This window comes from Rhinolophus sinicus, chromosome 11, assembly GCF_057876585.1.
Source record: "Rhinolophus sinicus isolate RSI-liver-muscle chromosome 11, RSI-T2T, whole genome shotgun sequence".
NCBI lineage: Eukaryota > Metazoa > Chordata > Mammalia > Chiroptera > Rhinolophidae > Rhinolophus > Rhinolophus sinicus.
Genome location: NC_142511.1, coordinates 24,579,094 through 24,600,904, shown reverse-complemented (window position 1 = coordinate 24,600,904; position 21,811 = coordinate 24,579,094). Strand labels below are relative to the sequence as shown.

The 21,811-nt window shown below is 44.3% G+C and overlaps 1 protein-coding gene across 6 annotated transcripts in view; it reads left to right on the top strand.

Moving 5' to 3' along the window:
* Positions 1–21,272, top strand: part of ATP2B4 (ATPase plasma membrane Ca2+ transporting 4) — a 98,552-nt gene extending 77,280 nt beyond the window's left edge. For 2 of the 6 annotated variants that reach the window (XM_088801785.1, XM_088801787.1), the window contains 7 exons: positions 3,463–3,654; positions 4,119–4,332; positions 4,897–5,108; positions 6,092–6,199; positions 8,138–8,314; positions 11,660–11,840; positions 16,734–21,272. In XM_088801785.1, the coding sequence (XP_088657911.1) occupies positions 3,463–3,654; positions 4,119–4,332; positions 4,897–5,108; positions 6,092–6,199; positions 8,138–8,314; positions 11,660–11,840; positions 16,734–16,759 (1,110 nt within the window). In that variant the 3' untranslated portion in view covers positions 16,760–21,272. Of the gene's footprint in view, positions 1–3,462; positions 3,655–4,118; positions 4,333–4,896; positions 5,109–6,091; positions 6,200–8,137; positions 8,315–11,659; positions 11,849–16,733 lie in introns of those variants that run through there. The other 4 variants (XM_088801783.1, XM_088801784.1, XM_088801788.1 and 1 more) reach the window with 3 other exon arrangements.
* The last annotated feature ends 539 nt before the right edge of the window (positions 21,273–21,811 follow it).

Sequence of the window (21,811 nt, the reverse complement as noted above, 5' to 3'; positions counted from 1 at the left end):
GTTGTTTGTCTACACAGAGTACCTCACAGCATGTATTTCGTTGATTGTATCCCTGTAATGTTCTTTAACATGTTCTTTTGTTCCTTGTATTTCCTATAAACTAGAATTATAATAATTAGTTTTAGAAACAATCACATTCTAGATCCCATCTTTCATTAGGGGATACAAAATGATGATGTTCTAGGTTTTTTTACCTATTAACTTGAATATTCTATAAAAAGAAATGGATGTCCCCTCGTTAACTCTTTGGTTACTCTGAAGTTCAGTTCCTACATGAAAGGCAGATTAAATGCTTGATTCTTTTCCTTTATTTACTAGTTTTCAAAATATTCAAAATAATGAGTTGACTTTTTAGGATCCCCTAAAGGTAATCAACAAATTGTTCATTTTTTAAAAACATCATTATGAACTCTTGAATTTAAGCGTACTTGATGTGTTTCTATCCATTGCCCATATTATTGTTTTGATGTTCATATTTGCCCATCATGAGCCTCTTCAACCCTGCTGACTTCTTTTGATACAACCCCAGCTGACTCTAATAGCTTCGTTGGTTTCTTATATGACAAGATGTTCCAGAGTTGTCATGTCTATTTCTTGTCCTAGATCTGGAGTCGTCTATTTCTCAAAGGAGTCCTGCTTCATTTTAGTGAGAAATGGTATTTAGAGAATACAGTCTGATTATCAGGATGTTCCTTACCACTGAGGCTTCTAGGCCTTTTCTGTGGAAAAAGCTAGGAAATAACGTCTCTCTTGTGTTTTTGTGTTTTAAAGTAAAATACTTCATGAATTCACATTGGCATTTCCAATTCAAATTTAAAATTATAGAACTCTAACTTCTTAATTTTATTTAACACCCCTGATTTTATATTTATATCTCTTAAGCTAAAAATTTTGATTTTTAAGGGTATTAACATAATTATTACTTCTTTTTTTGTTGTTTTTTGTGCTTTTTTTTAAAAGATTTTATTGGGGGAGGGGAACAGGACTTTATTGGGGAACAGTGTGTACTTCCAGGCCTTTTTTCCGAGTCAAGTTGTACTTTCAGTCTTAGTTGTGGAGGGCACAGCTCAGCTCCAGGTCCAGTTGCCGTTGCTAGTTGCAGGGGGCAAAGCCTACCATCCCCTGCAGGACTCGAACCGGCAACCTTGTTTGTGGTCACGCACTCCAACCAACTGAGCCATCCTGGAGCTCAGTGGCAGCTCAGCTCAAGGTGCCTGTTCAATCTTAGTTGCAGGGAGCGCTGCCCACCATCCCTTGCAGGACTCGAGGAGTTGAACCGGCAACCTTGTGGTTGAGAGCCCACTGGCCCATGTGGGAATCGAACCGGCAGCCTTCGGAGTTAGGAGCATGGAGCTCTAACCGCCTGAGCCACTGGGCCGGCCCAATTATTACTTCTTTATCCTAAGATATATGTAGTAGTTTTTAAATAGCAACAATAATACAATTACTCTAGAAAAACAGTTACATATTTTTCTTATACTACTTTTTATCCCATAGGTATATCCTACTAAGAATGTACCATCAAGTAACTGTATTTTTAAAAAGTCATTTGGGACATTTTCCCTTTATGTGGTTGTGCTACCAACTGGTTACAACAGTTCATTTATCATGTTGCTTTCCATTTTAGAGATTTCTTTTTTTCCCCCCTTTCTTCCGCCTTCCCCCCAACCCTCCACTCCATTCAAGCCATTGTTTCCCAGTCCAGTTGTGTAGGACACAGCTCCCTGACCCATGCTGGTATTATGAGCTGTGCACCCCCGCCCCGGCTGAGGAAGTTAGTCACGAGGCAGTCGGTCAGCTGCTCACAGCAGCACTCGCCAGCTGCTGGCCACTCACGCTGCCCCCAGCACAGGGTAGCCCACGGCAGCTTACGCCAACCTCCGGCTGCTCACGCCAACCTCTGGCTGCTCATGGCAGCCAGGCTCCAGGGAGAGCTGTTGTTCACAACCTAAGCTGTAGAGGGTGCAACTCACTGGCCCATGTGGGAATCGAACTGGCGGCCTGTGGCGTTAGTCATTAGGAGCATGGTGCTCCAACCACCTGAGCCACTGGACCGACCTGAGATTTCTTTTTAAACTTCGTTTTGTTTTATACTTGTATAAAGTAGTTATATAATTCTAAAGTCAAATATAGAAAGCAAAGTCTTTTCATAGAAATCTAGCTTCTACTCCTATCACCTCTACCCTGTTGTCTCCCTCTTAACCCCACAAGTAACTTATTTCTTTAATTTTTTGGTTTATCTTTCTGTTTGCTTCTTCAAAAAATAATTAAATGAGTAATATGTTTATGTCCAACCCTCTAAGAGAAGGAATACTTACCTATAGTACTTTCTGTTCATATATGTATGTATGTATGTATATAACTCTTTTTTCCACCTTGCTTTTTTTCACTTGGAGATTATTCCATGGTATCAAGTACGAAGAGATATTCCTTCTTTCTTTTCCTTCTCTTTTTATAGTGCATGGCACAGCATTGTGTGGATGTGTTAGAGAGCTTTTTGATGGGGAGACTGAATTGTATAGTCTAACAGATATTCATTTGTTGCAATCTGGATAGGAAAAATAATACTGCCAGGGAAAGAGAACAAATAATCTACTAGTGTGAGCCAAATTAATAAATAAACTCCTCTGGGGATTGCAGGAGTCTGCAGACGTGGAATTGAAGTATGGGCTGAGGGTGTGAGGGACAGCTTTGCAGCGTGAATGGGACATTCCAGACAGGTGGGGTTTAAATAGATGGGAAAGAGGGTATTCCAGACTTGGGGAAACGGTGTAAGTAGAAGTATACTCTAAAAGTGAATGACAGATTCAGGGAATTGTGAGTAAACCAGTGGGTTTTCAGCAGAAGTAAGAGCAGGTTGGAAAACACAGCAGGGTTCACTTATTGAGGGCTTTGACTGCCAAACTAGAAAGTTCACTTTCTAAAGCACAGCTTTCAACCCCTGGCAGGATTTTGAACAAGGACAGGACATGTGAACTGTGCTGCCAGACTACTACCCCTAGAAGAAAAATGTAGGGTGACTGAAAGGTGTGGGGCAGACAGGGACTTAAATGAGATACTGGCAGCAGCAAAAGAAATGTGAGGATTTGGAGGTGGAATAGATAGGACTTTTAATTGGTTTCTAATGTGGGGGAGTAGGAGGGAAGAGAGAAAGGAACACCAAAGATAACTATAATTTGCAGTCTGGGTTCAGGAGTAAGGTGGTGGCATCAGGCCCCAGAGCTCTTTGCTGTAGAGTGACAGTGACACATTTTCCCTTCATTTTCTTTGGGAGAGAAGAGAACTCAAAATACTCTGCTTTATTTACTCTTTAGTATTTCTATGGCTAGTGTGCCCACTAGCGTTAGGCCTAGTTCTGAGACTTCTTGGAGGTCAGGAAATGGAGTCTGGGTTCAGAATGTATTAATAGATAAACTCTGCTTTATCCGGTCCCTCAGTTTTCCTTCCCCTTTCTTAACTTAGGGTATTGCAGGCACAGATGTGGCAAAGGAGGCATCAGACATCATCCTAACAGATGACAACTTTACCAGCATCGTGAAGGCAGTGATGTGGGGACGCAATGTCTATGACAGCATTTCCAAGTTCCTGCAGTTCCAACTCACTGTCAATGTGGTGGCCGTGATAGTGGCCTTCACTGGAGCCTGCATCACTCAGGTGAAGGGAGCGTGTGTTTGTACTGGCTGAGACGGCAGGAATGAGGCAGGGGCTAAGGAGCGTGAGGAGTGGGATACAGTATAGTAGGTCGACTGAGGAGTAAGGACAGTTTCCCCAGTGTTGTTGGGGCAGGTTGTGGCTCTACCTACGTCCACTCTCTGCATCTGCTCATGTGGGGTGATGATAATTTATCTGCTTAACTTAGCACTTACATGTCAGCCACTGTGATGATCACTTATGTGTATTATCTCTGTTCTTCAAAAACAACCTTGCAGAGTTTGTATTATCCTCATCTTACAGGTGAGGTACCCAAGGCTTAAAGAGGCTAAGTAACGTTTTCGAGGTCACTCAGCTGATAAGTGGCCAGACCTGAAGTCTAGGTGGATAGGGGGAACTAGGCGATCTCAAGGACAGACGTGTGGGTGCTGAAGTGACCTAAAAGGACTGGCTCTTCTTCCCACTAGGATTCCCCATTGAAAGCTGTGCAGATGCTGTGGGTTAATCTCATCATGGACACGTTTGCCTCACTGGCCCTGGCCACAGAGCCTCCTACAGATTGTCTGTTGAAGCGTCGCCCTTACGGCCGAAATAAGCCTCTGATCTCACGGACTATGATGAAGAACATCTTGGGCCATGCAGTCTATCAGCTCACCGTCATCTTTTTCCTTGTCTTTGCTGGTGAGCGGCCGTGGGGATGTGGTTGAGGCGGTAGTTGGGGTGCTGGATGGTGATGGGGCGAGAATGACTCAAGGAAAAAAAGCAGCAGGGAGCAAGCTGCGCACAGACTAGGAGTAGCAGCAGCTTCACTTACTGAGTGCATTCTCTGTTCCCACCACAACTAGCGCAACAGGGCGCATTGTGCTAGTTCATGTACTTCTTTTAAGAATTTTCCAAGGGTAGCTTCATTATACCTTTTTTATAGATTATAAAACTAAAGCTCAGCTCCCATAATAGTGGCACTAAATTTCAAACCTATGTCTGCCAGACTCTAGTTGACATAGTTTTACCACCATGCTGCACTAGAAGAAGGCAGACACCAACAGAGCAAACAGAGAGAGGGTCAGATATGTTGAGACCAGGGCTAACGTTAAAAACATTTGCTAAGTAGCATAGCTCAGATACTGACATCAGAGTGGACATCAGCCATCAGCAGCCCATATGGCCACACCAGCATGTGCTGACCCAACCTGAGCCCTCGTTGAGACCATCCTTACCCTCCAATGCTTCCCCTCCCCCCACCAGGTGAGAAATTCTTTGACATCGACAGTGGGAGGAAAGCACCTCTGCATTCCCCACCCAGCCAGCACTACACCATCATTTTCAACACGTTTGTGCTGATGCAGCTCTTCAATGAAATCAACTCACGCAAGATCCACGGAGAGAGGAACGTTTTTGCAGGCATCTTCCGTAACCTCATCTTCTGTTCTGTGGTCTTGGGCACATTCATCAGCCAGGTGAGTTTGCGTAGGAGGTCTGGGGTGAAGCTGGGACCAGAAGCTGGGAGCCAGAAGTACCCAGGAAAAGGAGTGAGGGAGTAATGGAGATTCAGGCTGTGAGGTGAACACTTTGGGGTTCCCCATTGGCTTTCATTTGCATGTTGCTCGAGAATTGGAGCCCGCTGTGTCAAGTACTCCAGTGCAAGGCAGCATGTTGGTAGCAAATAAAATAAGACTTGTAGAATCCTTTCATTATCTTTCTAAAGCCCAGAAATATTCATAATGTGACCAAGAGGAGAGTCACACTGTTCTACCCACTTGGCATGCCAGCATACATGAAATGTGCATGCACGTGCTACGTGGGCCCACTCCCTACCCTGCCCCTTTGTTCTGATGGGGCTTTTGGTCGAAAACACTGTGCAGCTAACAGAGAAAGAAGTGATGGGATGGTGCACATGTAGTTGACAAATAAACCTGGCTTGGGCTCCTCCTGTGGGAACTGGTGTCAAGAGCATGGCTGTCCTAGTGGTAAGAGGATTGGGCCTTTCCTTCTTGCCCTAGTCAGAGATATACTTAAACATCTGCAGATACAAGAGATTAGGAGCTCACCATATAACAAAGGAGCTCCTGCCTCACCCCTCAACAGGGCACCTCCCTTATTTGCCCGCATCCTCAGTTCCTTTTCCCCATCACTGTGCCTTCTCTTTGTCATCACTGGCTTTAGTCACAAGAAGCCTCCAGCTCCCCCGCCAGCTCTCCCTGCTCCCACATTAATAATTTTCATAGTAGCTGTGTCTGTCTCCCTATCAGAGTGCTCTGTAAAGACAGATTGTGTCTGTCTCCACTTCTGGATTTCTTCTTTCTCCTTTCCCAACAAGCAGCTCAAGACTTGCACCGCAAGGATCCTGGAAACGGGGTTACGTGGCTTTGATGGTGTTGACTCAAGGGCTACTATCTCTTACTCACCTCCCTGATGGTGGGCTGCCCCTTCTCTGTTCTAGATTCTCATCGTGGAATTTGGGGGTAAACCCTTCAGTTGTACGAGGCTCACCCTGTCCCAGTGGTTTTGGTGTCTTTTCATTGGTGTTGGAGAACTGCTGTGGGGCCAGGTAAGTACTAGCCCGCCTTCCCTGTGCATTCACACAGCCTGCAGACCTCTTCTCCTTCCCTCCCCAACCCCCAATTGTCAAGTTCTTTCCATCTGGTAGGATCCCAAAGTGGAAAGATCAGTGCCCACCACTTCAGAGGCTTCAGATCTCCTCTCTAACCAGGCCTGGAGACAGGCAACCCCTTAGTTTCTCTGAGGTGGGAGTGGAAATTTTCAATGGAATTTTGCTTAAAAACAAAAAAAAATAGTAAGGGTCTTAGAAGTAGAAGAGTTTACAAAGCATATGTCTTTATGCTAGTGAAACTGCAGTCTGGCTCTGGCTACTGTGCTGACACGGTGTAAGGCTCCCCCACCTCTTGTGTTTCTCTCCATGGCCTTATCTGGGTAGAATGCTTGACTTTTACCTAAAATAAAATCCAGACTCACAAGGTCTTTAGAGAAGCAGTATAGCATATGGCTCAGAGCTGGATGTGGGATTGGCTGCCTGGGTTTGAATCCCAGCTCTCCTTTTTACAAGTTGAACTTTGAGCATGTTTCTTAACCACTCTAAGCCTCAGTTTCCTCAACGTAGGATAACAGAGTTATTGTTAATCAGAAAATCAGTTACTACACAGAAATGACTTAGAACAATGTTTAGTACCCTGTAAGTACTCCGTAAATGCTAACTGCTTGTGTTACAATAATATCACCAGGTCTGGTGAGAGTTTCAGTCCTTCCCTGATACCACCTTGTAAGTCCTCTGCATCCTCAGCTCTGGCCTGGGCTGTCCCTCTACTTTGTGAATCTCAGGTCTCTACTGAATGGTGCCCAGCCACCTAGGTAATAGAGGCTTTGCTCTAACTGGCCCCAAAGATTCCTCGCTGGGGATACAGGGAGGAATTTCCCCCCATAGACCTGCTAGTTGTTTCTTTCATACCTCCGAGATGCCATCCTGATTAAGTTCCATCCCATTTCCTAACCCCAGTACCTCCACCCTGTTCCGTTTGCTGAAGTCCATTTACCATTGGGGTCCCTAACGCAGTTTATGCTCGGGTGAAGCTCGGTTGTTTCAGTACTATTTGAAACTCTCATCTGAATCTAGTCTCACACGTGACTGTGTGATCTTGATGCCAGATAACAGTCTTCCTTCTATATCATAGCAGCTCCTTCCAACATCTGAAAACAGAACTTTGACATTCTTCCTATTTCAAAACACTTGGGTCCACGTTGGACTGCCCACGGCCCCTTTCCCACCTGAGCCCTATCTACTCCTCATGTTTTAAAGGAGGACTCATCGACAGGAACTAAGCTTACCAAATGATTTATTTTGAATTACAAGCCCAACCTACTGCTCTGTGGCTTCTGGTAATACTCATATGTCCCTTCTTCCATGGCCTGTCCACATGCTTCCTCACCCTAAGCCCAAGAAGACTTTTAGTAACCTTTGACTATAGTTTTATAACACAAGAATTACTTTGCATGTGGTAACTAAGAAAGGACTCATTCTTTTCCAATATCCTCTCTACCCCTTACTCATGCACATGCAATGTGACCATCCTGTCCCCAGACTTGTTTTCTCCCAGGTCCTAGTCTCTGTCCCTTCCTACTATGTACCATACATCATACATGGTTCTACTTTTCTGAGAAGACACATGGCAAAATGGAGAGGGAAAACTGAAACAGAAGGAGGAGAATGAAGTCTATAACTAGGCAGATGGTTGGTCGAATTTAGAACGTAAGTTCTCCTTTGGACATCCACAAATACAGAAAACCTTGCGGAGGTCCTGATAGCTGGCAGGCACTTGGTGAATGTTGTTTGAATGGACTGGTGCTTCTCCCTCTGTTTTCCCAGTGGGAAGAAGGCCAAGAGTCACATACCCCAGGGCCTGACCCATGTAAGTTGAACGACTGTTCCTCACCCCAATTCTGGTGTCTCCCCTTTTGCTTCACCTGGTCTCAGGTAATTTCCACGATACCTACACAGTCCCTGAAGTTCCTAAAGGAGGCTGGGCACGGCATCACCAAAGAGGAGATCACCAAGGACGCAGAGGGGCTGGATGAGATTGACCATGCAGAGATGGAGCTGCGCCGAGGCCAGATCCTCTGGTTCCGGGGCCTGAACCGCATCCAGACTCAGGTACTGACAGTGGCCTGGCCTCCCACTGGGAGAAGAAGTCTCTCCATCTTCGGAGGTGCTGGGAGGGCATCAAGCAGCCATCATCTCTTCCCTTCCAAGGCCCGCTACTGGTGGGCAGCCCCAGATTTCTCACTTCAGGGCAGATGGGCAGAGATAGCCCCATGGGCTTATTCGAGGGGAAAGTAGTCATAAGGTCTAGAGCGTGAGACACTAACTGTTAGAATAGTCCTTGAGCTTTGGGTTGGTTCTCAAGCCCACTTTCCCACCTTCCATCAGGTTGGGCAAGCTTCCTGCATGAAGTCTCTTGCAAGCACTAGACCTAACCCAGGGTGGGAAAAGTTCAGAGTCTTACCTTACCTTCAGAAGGAAGGAGTTAGACAGCTGACACTTAATGTACATCCTCAACTACTCTAACTGCTGTTAGAGTCATGTAGATGTTACCTGGAGGGATCTTTGTAAAAGAAACTCACCCTCATATCTTTCCCAATTGAAATTTAAGGACATGGTGGGGAATCTGATGGCTAAGTGTGTATAAATGGCAATAGTCTCTCAATGCCTGAGTATCTTTTGCAGGATTCAGACTTACTTCCCAAAAAGGAAGAAGCTATAATTTCTTCAATTTTTTCCTTTCTTGCAATTTCTCAAATGGGAGAGAAGTTGTTGCTGCTGCTCTTAAGTCGCCTGCCTGTAACCCTACAGAAACTTTTTTTACCACTTTCCATGAACCTGTACCTACTTTCTCCTGGGCGAATGGGCTGGTCTAGGCATCCCATCACTTCCCCTGTTCTTGCCCCATATACCTCTATTGTGATAGTCCTGAGATTTCCCATCTCAAGAAACTAAATTCTAACTCTCCCAGGTGCTCTCTAGAGACCAGGCCGATTCCACTCTACTGATTGGCTGAAGAGCCCGGAAATAAGTTTCACTCTAAAATTAACCTTGCAGATGTTTAGAAAGTTCCCTAGTCAAGTCCACCTCCGCTCCTTAGTGCATGGAGAAGAGAGGTGCAATGAATATTCTAAAGTAAATACCTGCTGGGTACTTGTCCCGTAGGCAAGACAACAGATGGAAGTGGGAAAGAGGGGCCAGGTGGGAAAACACTGGGACTCCTTTCCCGTCTCTTGAGTTCCTCGTACCAGAGAGGGGAATTCCCACAGGACCTGCGACTACTGCCTCAGGACCTCCAGAGTTCCCACCATTGCCCCCCCAGCTCTCCAGGCTGCTGAGCCCATGTGCCCCGAATGAGGGCCTCATGTGCCCGGAATCCTGGTACCTTTGGCTCCTATCACTGAGGCCCTGGTGCTTTCCTTTAGGTCTGCTCTTCTCACAATGACCTGTCTGCTTTTCTTCCCTTCAGGATCCTCTGCCTCCTCTCCTACTGTGTGATTTCTTTCCTAGCCAGGATCCCCCCATTCCAGTGTCTCCTGGTTCCTGGTCCGTCTTCTCTCCTGGGGGCCTGAGATTCATGGAGCTTCCTTCCGCCCTCCACTACCAATTTCTACTCTCGACTGTATACCTCTCTGTTTAGTTTCACTGCCTACGTAGCTTTAGGAATACTACCTTTCCCTATTGGAGTATGAGGCAGTTAGGCCAGAATAGCATTAAATCCTGAACTTAGGCAGCAAAGGCAACCTGCTAAAGATGCCACAAGGACCAGATTCGTGCCATGGTAATATGCGCCTAATTAGAAGCAAAGGAGGCTGACTATGCCAGCCTTCCTCCAGACACCTGACGCTCTCTCCTGGTACAACTCTTCAGCCTCAGCAGGACTCTAACAAAATCTCCTGCCATCTGTGTTGCTCTTTGTTGTCATTCTCACTGCAACACTTAGGGGTGGGAGGTGTTGCCAAGCTATTGTCCCATCTTGGTCTCTTTAGTTTGGGGAGAGCTAAAAAGCATTAGAAAGCATAAGTTTCAGAAACAAGGGCTAGAATCTTGGGAAGGTAAACCTGGGATCCAATTTCATTGTGGAGGTTGAGATATCTTGTAACCCTAATAAATACGAGGGAAGATGTCTCTATAACCCCTTCTTCCATGAAGCTGAATGCTCCCCACATGGAAACCCTTTCCTCCTACAGGATCAGGCACCTCTGTCCCCTGGAACTGAAAACTGTATAATGTGATGAAGGGGGCGTGTTTTAGCTCAGAATCCAGAAACTAGCCCTAAACAGGTCATGGCTTCTCAGGAAGCTTTACAAGTAAGAATAACTGTCTGCCTCACAAGGTGCCTGTTTTCCGACCTTCTCTCCTGGGGAAATGAAGTCAGATGAGTGGAATCAGCACCTTTCTTGCATTCCTGGGAGATTACCCCTTGGTTCTAAGCATGTGGCCATTTTTAAGACAGTTCTGCCAGATGCTGAAGGGTAAAGGATTCCTTTTGATTTGTTGTTGTTCCTTAGGGGTCAGGGATAAGGATGGCGGGTTTGACCAAGGCCCCAGACCCAGACCATTGTTGGAAAACAAATAGCATGAATGTCCTCTGTCTCAGAGGACTGGCACCCTGGAGACCAGAGACCACTGTGTAGGGATAGACTTGCAGCTGCTCACCACCCACCAACTACCAACAACTCTTTCTGCCCCTCCCTCATTCTAAATGCTGAATTATTGTCAGCATTTCTGCCAGACTTTTCCATATCTCCAATACATTAATGCAGTTAGTGGCATTCTTTCTGAAGAGCCTGGCCATTAGATTCCTGAGCTCCATTCTCAAGCCCTGTCCACTTCAGCCCAAGGAAAGGGTGTCTCAGAGAAGAAACCCAGAACAGGGTGAGCCCAGCAACTCATGGTCAGGAGCCTTTCCACTATGGTCAGCTATGGATGTCACCTACTACATGCCTCTGTTTTTTCTTTAAATACATGAGTTATTTTCCTGGAAAATCTGTAAAAATAAGTAGTCAGTTTAATTGGGTTAGAGGTTCCTGAGCCTCAAAATTCAGTAATGTATACTTTGCCTTCTATCTTAAATTATATGCTTTATTTTTTAACAGTATAGGTCGAAACAAAGAATAAGCTGCCACTATCTATGAGCCGTCATGGGGTGTAGAAGTCCCTTTAAATTTTAGATACTTTTGGTCACCAGTACACCTAAAACGGGCTTCATCAGCTAAAAGGGAAGAGCAGACTGGATTCTGGCTGGGTATTTCAACTCCGTGGCAAATTGTTCCTTAAGTGAAGTGTGACCATTGCTTTGTGTGTGAGGGCATCTCTCTCTGTAGCTTTCTGTCTCCTGTCCCCTTTGCCCAGCTCCTTCCATTCCCCTTCCCTAACCCTCCAGGACCCTCCCTTCCTGTTTCTTCGCCTCTCTGACTGTGGAGCAAAGCTGTTTCACTCTCTGATTCTTTGCAGATCGACGTAATTAACACATTCCAGACGGGAGCCTCTTTTAAGGGAGTCATAAAGCGACAGACCCTGGGTCAGCACCTTGATGTAAAGCATGTTCCTAGCTCAGCCTGTGTCACAGTGGCACCAGTCAGATCTTCCCCCACCACTTCTGTTGCTGCTGCTGTTTCATCTCCTACTCTGGGCAGTGAGTGATAGTCTATTATGATGCATGATTTTATGACCACAAGAGAGCACGTGGCATCCACTTTAACCAACCAGGTTATCTTCCTTTTTGTTTTTCCCTTTGATCTTTGACTTAAGGGAAGAAAAGTGGGACCAAAATCCCACTCCCAAACCAGGCTGTGTGCTCTTTTATTTTATTTTCTTTCTTTCTTTCTTTACTTATTTATTTACTTATTTATTTTAAATACTGAAAAGTTATTAAATATAACCATTTTAAAGACAACAGTCCTGTTTTCTGATTGTTCCTCTGCATTTCTTGCTTCTTCCTTGAGTTTTTTTGTCCTGCTTTGTTTTGTTTTTGTTTTTTGCTTTGTTTGGATATGTTGTGTTGTTTCTCTCCTCTCCTTCTCTGCTCCTTTGAGTCTAAACTCTGTCGCCTAAGTTTAGGTGTAAGGTTAGGCCAAATGAAAACACAGGGACTCTTCATTTGGGGGCCAGTTTGAGATCTCCTGAGAAAAGGTATGAGGGGAGCCATTGTTCCGATGGGTTTTTTTATGAGTAGATCTGTCATAATTGAGCCATTATTGAACTTGGCTGCTAATAATAGTTCTTTTGGCGACCACTCTATTGTTAGCTGGCAGTGTTGGCATAAAACTTATAGCTGAATGTGAAGAAACAAAGGTGTTCAGTTCCGGGCTGAGTAGCCGCATTGTTTTACTTTTCAGGGACTTTAAACCAAACTCTGGTTTAAGAATCAATTAATTCACATCTGGGTGGGAGAAATAGATGAAAAGTTCAAAATAACTTATTTTTCTTCACCTGTTAAACTTTTTTTTTTTTAGGAATTTCTGAAGAGCAACTTTTTTTTTCTTCTCCTTTTCTCTAGGAATAGAATAGAAAAATAGAAGCAGGAAGTTTGAAATCATTGTCTTACCTATAGCAAACCCATCATGTCTTATTTTGTGCATAGAGTTTTAGGAACCCCTTTTTCAGCCCGCCTGTCCATTGGAATGCTGTTTACATTCAACCTAAGGTCTGGTGTTCCCTTTGGTAGATTATTGGATTCTTGCTCATGCTTATGCCTTCATATTCCTGGTCATTTTACCTTCCCCGAATGGGACACAGAGAGGTGAGAGAAGTCTCTTTGCTGATACTGCTGTTTTGGTATTTGATGGGAAAGGAGTCTCTCTGTATTAAGTATATTGTGGGCTTCAAACATCTGTTTGTCTCTCCCTTCCTCCCAACCGCTCCCCCCACCAACCCTGGGCTGGGGTATGAAGGAAGAACAGTTGCACTGTCTGTGGTTCACATGATTGTGAGCCGTGTAGGTGGACCAGACTTAGGTTATTTATTTTGTTTTTAACCAACTGTAAATGTTCTCATATGAGATATGGGGGCGGGGTGGAGTGGAGTGTTATATAGATACATATTTCTTTAAGCCTAAAGGTAGTCACAGAACTAAAGAAGTCTTACCTTGCAAATATCCAAGAGCCTCTCACTCTGTTCCTTCCATATTCCTCTCTTATTTCCATTTTCTTCTGGCTTTGCCATCTCCTCTAACTAGTTTTTGTTCTTTTTAAATCATGCCTCTCTGTTAGGTGGGATTAGTGTCAGATATCACAGCAATTTGAAGGTAGAAGGAGACTAAACAGAAGACAGAGCCTGTTAGGCTCTTGTAGAGTTGCTGGTGGAGGGTATGCTGCAAACCATCGAAGACTAGGGGAAAGTCAGGAGAGACAGGCCACATCTGCTCTTTCCCCCGCTGTGACTTCTTCCTTGGAGACCCGAGAAGTCATAGGCATGCATTTTAAAACCTCCTGTCCCATTCCAGATCTCCAAGTGAATTCAGTTACTTATCTACCCTTCTGTAGATAAATCCCTAAGATTTCCATCTATAGGAAAGCCCGAATCTCTTTTCTTCCCCTAGTTTCTGAAAATGGAGCAGAAAACTACCAGCTGAGGAAATGGAGTCTTCGTCTGCCCATTCATTAAGCTCTGGAGAGTGTGTGGTGACTCTGAGCACTCACACCTAACCTAAGGTCTAGCCTGGCTGGCGCTCCTGAGTTATGAGAAAGAGTTGCGCTTCAATCAGCCACTTCACCTGTAGGTCAGGGGCCACAGAAGAGACATTTCCCAGAGGTTCTGATAGATGATGACCAGGGAAGGAAGGGTTGATTGGCTGAGTGGAGAGTGCCTAAAGCTTTCACAGCACCCTCTTCACTAGCTGTGTCTTGTTCCCCATATGCTGCTCATGCACAAGACAGCGTGCATCAGGAATAGAAGAGGCCGCCAATTGGGGTGGATTGATGATGGTGTATCTGTGCGGTTGTTCATCAGCATGTGTTATACCTTCTCTGAGGCCAGCGTTGGGAGCATCCTGGCACAGCCTTGTGCCCTCCACCCACCAGGCCACTAGATGGTACTCCTTAGCTCTCTGATTCCTCTTCACTTGAGCTTCCCTTGCAAGTGACTGGTTTCCCTTTAGATTCCAGAAGTCCCACAGTCCGGCCGGATGACTGTTCCTTGCATCCCCAAAGAAGAAATTTTCCATCTACTCATCCCCAATTTACTTTTGTCTCCCTTATTGTTTACCTGTAACAGTGTTATGACCACCCCAACAGGTGAGAGCAACAGCCAGCAAACAGGGCTCTAGATGCTCAGTCCAACCCCAGTTTTTTAAAGTCTGTTTCCTACATTAGACTTCACATGTAATTATTTTAATAAAGTGTTCAATTGCTTAAAAAAAGGAACAGAAAGTTTGAAAATCACTGATGTTGACAATGATCAACTGGTGTATAAAGGCACCTGCTCTCCTGCAGCACCTGTTAGAACTTTTGAGATCTCAACTGCAGGTGAAAACCGTGGGCTACGTTATCACTGCCACAGAGGGCGGTAGAGCTTTGAGCCCATTTCTTCACCAGGGCCAAGGGAGAAGGCATTGGGTTTGGGTTTACTTAAACCAAATTGCCTTGCTCTAAGTTTGACGTAGAGCAGTAAAAACTTTGGACCTCCTAAAGATCAGATGGAGCCTCTGTTCCACCTGATATCACTTAGATCTGGAGCGAAGAGTGCATAACAGTTAAAATTTACCCATTAGATGGTAAATGAAAATCATACAAGGATGGAAAAGTAGGTCCTTACTTTCTGTTAAGCCTGGTGAATGTGTGCCCACATTCCTTGATTCTTCTTGTTGAGCTGATTCGATTGAGTGGCAAAGAATCCTTTGCCTTCTAAGCTCTGAGCACCCTCAGTTCTGGGTGGGTCTGCCAGGCTGTCATAGAGTGAGGCAAGGAAAGCCTTAGCCAGCAGAGACACAAGTTTAGTGGAACTTCTTTGCGCATTAGTTTTGAAGGTTCTCTGCAGTGATAGGAAGCACTGGGACAGGCCAGCCAGCCAATTGATTTGGCTGACTCTGTGCACTCTGCTGTCCCCACACTCTTGCCTCTTCTCCAGGAACATATTCTTCGCTTAAACAGCAGGACAATGAAAGAGGTACCTACCCCAACGTTCATCATTCCTCCCTATATCATCTCCCTCCCTACGTCAACAGTTTCTTCTGTGTTTCTCCCATTCTTTTTCCAAAGGAAGAATTTTTGGATAAGACTAGGATGAGCCTCCTCCCAGCAACAAAAAATCCTATAAATGCTTTCTCTTCCCCTGGCCTCTCCAACCTTGGGATCCAACCTTCTCCCCCTACCCCAATCCTACTAATGCAGGTTCTAAACCATCCCTCAAACAGGTCTGCAATTCAGAAAAGCAGGCTGCCAAAGGGTGGGTGCCTATGGATAAGACAAAGGCTGGTCACAGGGATCAATTAAGATCAATTTTTTTCTCTTTCTCTAAATTGACGGAATCCCTCCCTTTCTGTACAGTAGAACAAAGACTTTGCCCAGTAAAACTACAAATTGTTTCCTTTCCTCCATCTTTTTCATCCACCCCATTGGAAAAGTCACTTATTTGTAGCACTGCCCCCTGGATTGGATGGTTTCTCTCCTGGCCCCATCCTTTCTTTCTCCACATAAGATCGTGCTTCTCATCACAATTTAGAAACAGCTGGAGAAAACTGAATGACTGGGCATAGTTGCTGAGTATGAGAGACACAGACATACATCTGAGTTATGAAAGCCACGTCTTCTCTCAGTAGTCAGGAGGAAGGCACCTTTTGATACCTTTGATACCTGTATTTCATCCACATCTTCCAAGGGAAGGGCAGAAGGAGGGAACAGTATAGAAGTTGTGGGATATAAATATATACATACATGTTTCTTGATAAAAGAGCAATTATTTAATTGGAGTTTATGGGTTAATTTCTTGCATGCTGCTGACACATATGAAGACTGGTTTGTCTGCTTTGCTGCACTGTATTCATGGTCACTTATCACCGAAAGCGTATTGTGTGCAGATTGGTATGTGTTTGGCTCTTTGAGGGTTTTAAACAGATAACTACAATGTGTAATTTATCCATTCCAAATTCACAAGATGTTTGGCCTCAACACAGAAATCCACTTGTCTGAATCACCTTTTAAATTTGGCTGTTAATTTGCACCTGGTTCCAATGTTCTTGCCCTCCATTCAAAAGAACTAATGAATCTTTTTGTTTTCCATTTCATTTTAAGAGTGGATTGTTTGGGAATGCCAACTTTGCTTTGGGTTTTCTACTTTTTTTAATGCAGCTTTTGAAACATCCTAGATGTTTGCCATTACTCACCCCACCTCACCCCAATGCTTGATATTTGAGCCACGTAAATGTTTTTAGTATTCCATGATCTCTTCTTATATGTATGCTTTTTGTTATTGATCAGTAATGTCTTGTAGTTTAGGTTTTGTTTCTCTCCTCACACCACCAATTTCTTGTTTTACTGGCCAATTCTCATCTCCGTATTTTCTCATCCTTCTTTTCCTTCCCCTGGTATAGATCAAAGTGGTCAAAGCATTCCATAGTTCCCTCCATGAAAGCATCCAGAAACCCAAGAACCAAAACTCCATCCACAACTTCATGACCCACCCTGAATTCGCCATAGATGAGGAGCTGCCACGTACACCACTCCTGGATGAGCAAGAGGAGGAAAATCTTGAAAAGTTTTCTAAGTGTGGGACTAGGGTGCTCCTGTTGGATGGCGAGGTCACTCCGTACGCCAACAAAAACAACAACGCAGTGGATTCCAGCCAGGTGCAAATTGTTGCCTCCCACCTGGACAGCCCTCTGCACAGCCTGGAGACGTCAGTTTGAGCTTCATTCTTTGACTCCCATTCCTGCTTTCCCTATTTCCTGTTCATCTCTCCCATCTCTAAGATATGATGGGGCTTTTCACTGTCATGTCAGTCGCTCCCAAGTATGTGTGAGCCCTACCTGACCAAGAGGAAGTAGGAGAATAGACCTACAAGGATTTTGACTTAAACTTGAGTTGGGATTTGGAGCAAGACCCAGTCAAACCCCATGCAGGTAGTAAATGCTGGAATCTACTTCTTGGATGTAACAGTTGTCATTTTTAAAGAAATGATATGATCCTCTTGGCATCCACCCCAACTCAAATTCTTTCCCAGTATTCGTACATATGTTGCCATCTCTTGGCTTTTTTTTTTATTTTACCCTATGAGTCTATGCCATTTATAACCCCAGTTGAGGGTTCAGAGAAACAAATGTTTTCAAATGAAATGTGTGGAGGCAGGAATGGAATGTATAGAATTAGCCTACAGAGTGATTGTTTTTAAAACAGTTTTCCCATTTTGAAAACGTAACCCTCTAGCTCTTTCTACCCTGCCAGTCCAACCTCCCTAAGGTCCTTTGACCATTGTCTTCCTTACCTTCACTCTTTTTTTTCTTTTTTCTTTTTTTTTGTCTTAAAGTTGCGATGATTAAGAAAGTGAAAAGGACCTGGATGACTTGAGTCAACTTTGACCATTCTCCCTTCTGGCCCCAGTGGAACCCTTGACTTAGTTCTAGAGGCAGATAGACTTTTTTTGATAACAGGGTCCTTTTGAAGTAACTGAGAACAGGTAAGAATGTGTTCCTGCTGTTGTCAGGTTATGTACTTCGAAACTGCCATCTTGTCACATTTGTGTGGTTTCTAAGTGCCAGAAAGGTCAACCTTGACCATAAAGCTTGCATATGTGTGGTATGTAGTTTTTACCATACGCCTGAGCTTTCTCCTAATCCTAAAGTCGCGACAAAAGAATGAATTGAGAATGACCGTGCCTCCTAAATGGACTTGGATATTGAGGACCAGCAGCTGGCAGGTCAAGGACAAGATAGACCATCGAAGCCAACTGTCGTGAAGTCGCCCTTGGGGTGACCACTGCTGTTCGCAAAGCCGCCTGCCAAGGCTCTCCCAGGGCAGAGCCTGCGTGTGGGAGGAGTGAGTGTCGAGGAGCCTCGGGAGAGGCCAAAGGGCCATTCCAGCAGGATCTGCGACACCAGAAACCTTGAGCTTAGGTGGCTGGGCACTAGCTTTGACATTCCCTTCCGTTGTGTAATTCTACTTTTCGCTGTGTCCCCTGACTTGTCCAGTCTCTGAAAAGGTCCCAACCTTTCTCAGATATTCTGATTTTGAAAATATGTTTCCAAAGTGGGAGCCTCCAGTGACATTTTGCTGACTGAAAGTAACAAAAGACCTGCTCTGAAAAGCTCTCCTCCTTCCTCTCTTCCTCTCTCTCACATGCCCCACTCAAGCCCTTCTCCAGAACATATTCGCCCGCTGCACAGTAAAACCCTGTGCCTTCTTGCCCTGAACACTGCCCAAAGCATCCCGTTGTACCTGCCTCTTAGGAGCTGGGAACTTCAATAGGAGATTTTTTTAAGTGTTCTTTACTGGGACAAGGTGGAGCCACGTTTTCAGCAGCTCCATTTTTATCCCTGCTGATGTTGACTTAAACTCTTCTGTGCAGGGCTTCACTCACGTCTGCCAATCCCCCGCTCCCATTGCATAAATGAAGCCTGCCACCCTCTCAGCAGAGCGACGGGAGTAGGGAGCAGGGGCTTGAGGCTCCTAGGAACTGCCAAATGTCCATTTGTGAGAGTGAGGAGACCCGGACGTAGCCTCTCCAGCCTTTTCTTCTAAATGCCTCCTCCCTCGCCCTCTCACCTGAGCTGTCCACGGTAGGAAGAGTAAAGAAAATACCCCCTACACATCCCCATTACTACAGAATCTACCAAATTTGATTTTGGTTTTGTAAACGTTGTATGTGTCAGTGATCTTTTCTCTGTCTTAAACACTCATAGAGGAAAAACAGCTCACGTGAGGTGTTAGGTGTTCACATGTATATTTATTAAGTACATTGGAAGATTTAGCTGTCAAGTCTTTTATTACCTCAGATCAGTTAAAAAAACAAGCCAATAACAAACTTCGGAGGCTATTTTACCATTCCTGCTCCCAAAAGACTCTCATGGTGCCTAACAGGTTACTCCTGAGAGATTGTGTCTACTTGTTTAAAGTCAACGGTTTTTTATGTATTCTAGTTTCCATAGTAGGAGAGAAAATATAGAATATTATGCAAAAAAAATATAGTTTTCTTTAGATCAGAAACTGGTATTTTTTGAGTCAGCCATATGTATTTTGTTTAAAAGATTTAAAATAAAGTGCTGTCATGTAATTGTGTAGAGGGAGCATTAACCAGCTATTTGACATGGCAGATGACTTAGTATTTGTAATTGATTTTCAAACCAATGCACCGTAATTCCTTTCTCCAACAGCCATCTTTATACTTGGGGGTGGGGGTGGGGCGGAATTTGTTGGGTTCTAGACTTTTTTAATATAAATTTTGTTGTTAGGGAATTGAGTAAGTTTAAGTGTTCATGTGCATATTTTTTATATAGGTTTTTTTCTATTCGGTTTCAATGATCCAACTGGCAGTGAATGAATATGGCATAAGTTAATAAAGCTTACCCCCGAAATGGTGCTTTGGATTCGAAAAAGGTTTGATGGGGAGAAAGGGAAAATATGATTCTAGATTCCTATCTTGATAAATCTAGAAAAGCGGGCAGTAGACTGTGGATAGGAAGGAAAGCGTCCAGCAGAAGGGATGGCAGCAGAAAATGAGTGTGCGCCCCCAGGGAGATGTGTGCCAGGTTCGCTAGTAACTAGTTATGAAGGTCAGGGGTCTTGGTTGGATTTTATTTCTTGATGGACAGCTGGCAGAGTGATACCCAAGACCTGATCATCTCTCGGGCTGCAAGGATACTCTGATTTGGGATTTGCATTGTTTATGATTCTTTTACCTTCTGTCACCCCTGGAGTTTTCCATTAGTAAGTTTTTGTGCACAGATTTAATTTGGGACTTCTTCCCCTCCCCTAGAAAGGTTTCATGCAGTATATAAGATGGGGCATAGAGCTCTAAGTGGAAAAAACAGAGGCTGGTTCTGGCCCTGGCTGACAGTCTTGGGGCTAGGTTCTTCCTGTAGGTACCACCTGCCCTCTGAAATGACTCATCCCTAAAGGTGTTAGAGAGACCACCTATAAATCCCTCTGGCACTTGTGGGTTCTTTAAGGCTTGGGTTTCTTCTTCCCCTTGAGCATCAGAGAGGAACAAATCTGAGAGATTAGCTCACTGCTGGAAACCCAGAGGGGCTGGCAAGCTCACACTGGCCCTGAAACCCCCAAATGCAGAGCTTCCTTACTTTCTGCTTTCCTTGCCTAGTGATTGAAGCTGCCGATGAGACCATCACAAAGTACACACTTTCTTACTTCATAACAAGGGACCACCTCACTGCAATGGTAGGGGCGAGGCATTTGTAAATGCCTGCTACTCTTAAGCCATTCTAGCCCCCTCCTCAGAATAGACCAGAAACCCTTCCATTGAGCTCAGTGCCAGTCCTTTGCCTGCCGAGCCCTGCTGTTAGACCTGCTGTTCCCTTTCCTCTTAATTTGAAGAGATGGAGGGAGGTGAGCTTCCCAGGACTGAACTGGCCTTTGGTTCACGTTTTTTCTCCCATATGTGTATATGCCATATGTGAATATGCCATATATATTGTGCCAACAAATCTATCTACATTGTTCTTTTCAAATCAGCATGCAGATAGGAATTTTGAGTTTCTTCTTTTTTTCCAGTAACTAGTATAGCAAGCACTGGTATTTTTGTATAAAAAAGAAAAACAAAACAAAAGATTGACCACTGTGGTCTGCATGACATAAATAAGCCGATGGTGATATCCAAGCAATGCATACCCCAGTGTGTTTTGCATATTGCAGTTCGGCTTAACAGTGCACCCAATCTGTATTTGCATTTTGATGTTATTTAAGTTCTCTGTACAATGTTTTGCATGTATTTATGGTTCTTAGGGAAAAATGCTATAAACCGGCAAATCTGAAATTCAAACATGTTGTTCCTCTGAGACAGGAAGCATAGTTCTTAAAGGCAGAAAAAAAGGATAATTTTTTGGAACCAGTAAAGCTTGTTGCTGATGAGCAGAAACCAATACTGCTGTGCACTGAGAATAAAAACCCATGCCCACTTATAACTGTGCTGTCCTCAATGTGTCTCCACTTTTGGGTAATGTCACTGGTTGAAGTTGAGAAAGGATCTGTCAGAGCCATGTTGAGAACCCCATCTGTGCAAACCCAAAACTTGGCTTATTGCTGGATCCTGACATACTTCTCTGCCAATGCTTCCCTCAGTGACTTGTGGCCCCGGTTGCCAGTTTCATTCTCTTGTAGTACAAGTTTGCTCTGCCTGCTTTTGTTAGAATGTGCAATCAGGGAACTATGAAGCTGAAGCTTTTGAACAAGGATGAATTTGGAAGGATAAAAAAGAGGGGTGGGATTGACAGTCTTTTCTTTTTTCCTTTTATTTATTTATTTGTAATGAAATGCCTTTTGGGAAAATTTGTTTCCCTTATATTAGCACTGTCCCCTACCTTCCATCTGGGGTTCTCCAGCCCCTGTTTTCCTAGGTTTTTTTTGTTTGTTTGTTTTTTAATTGTTCCAGTCATTGAGTCTCTAGCATGACTGATATTAGGCCCCAATTTCAGGTCAAAACAGCTTCCTGACAGGTCATTTA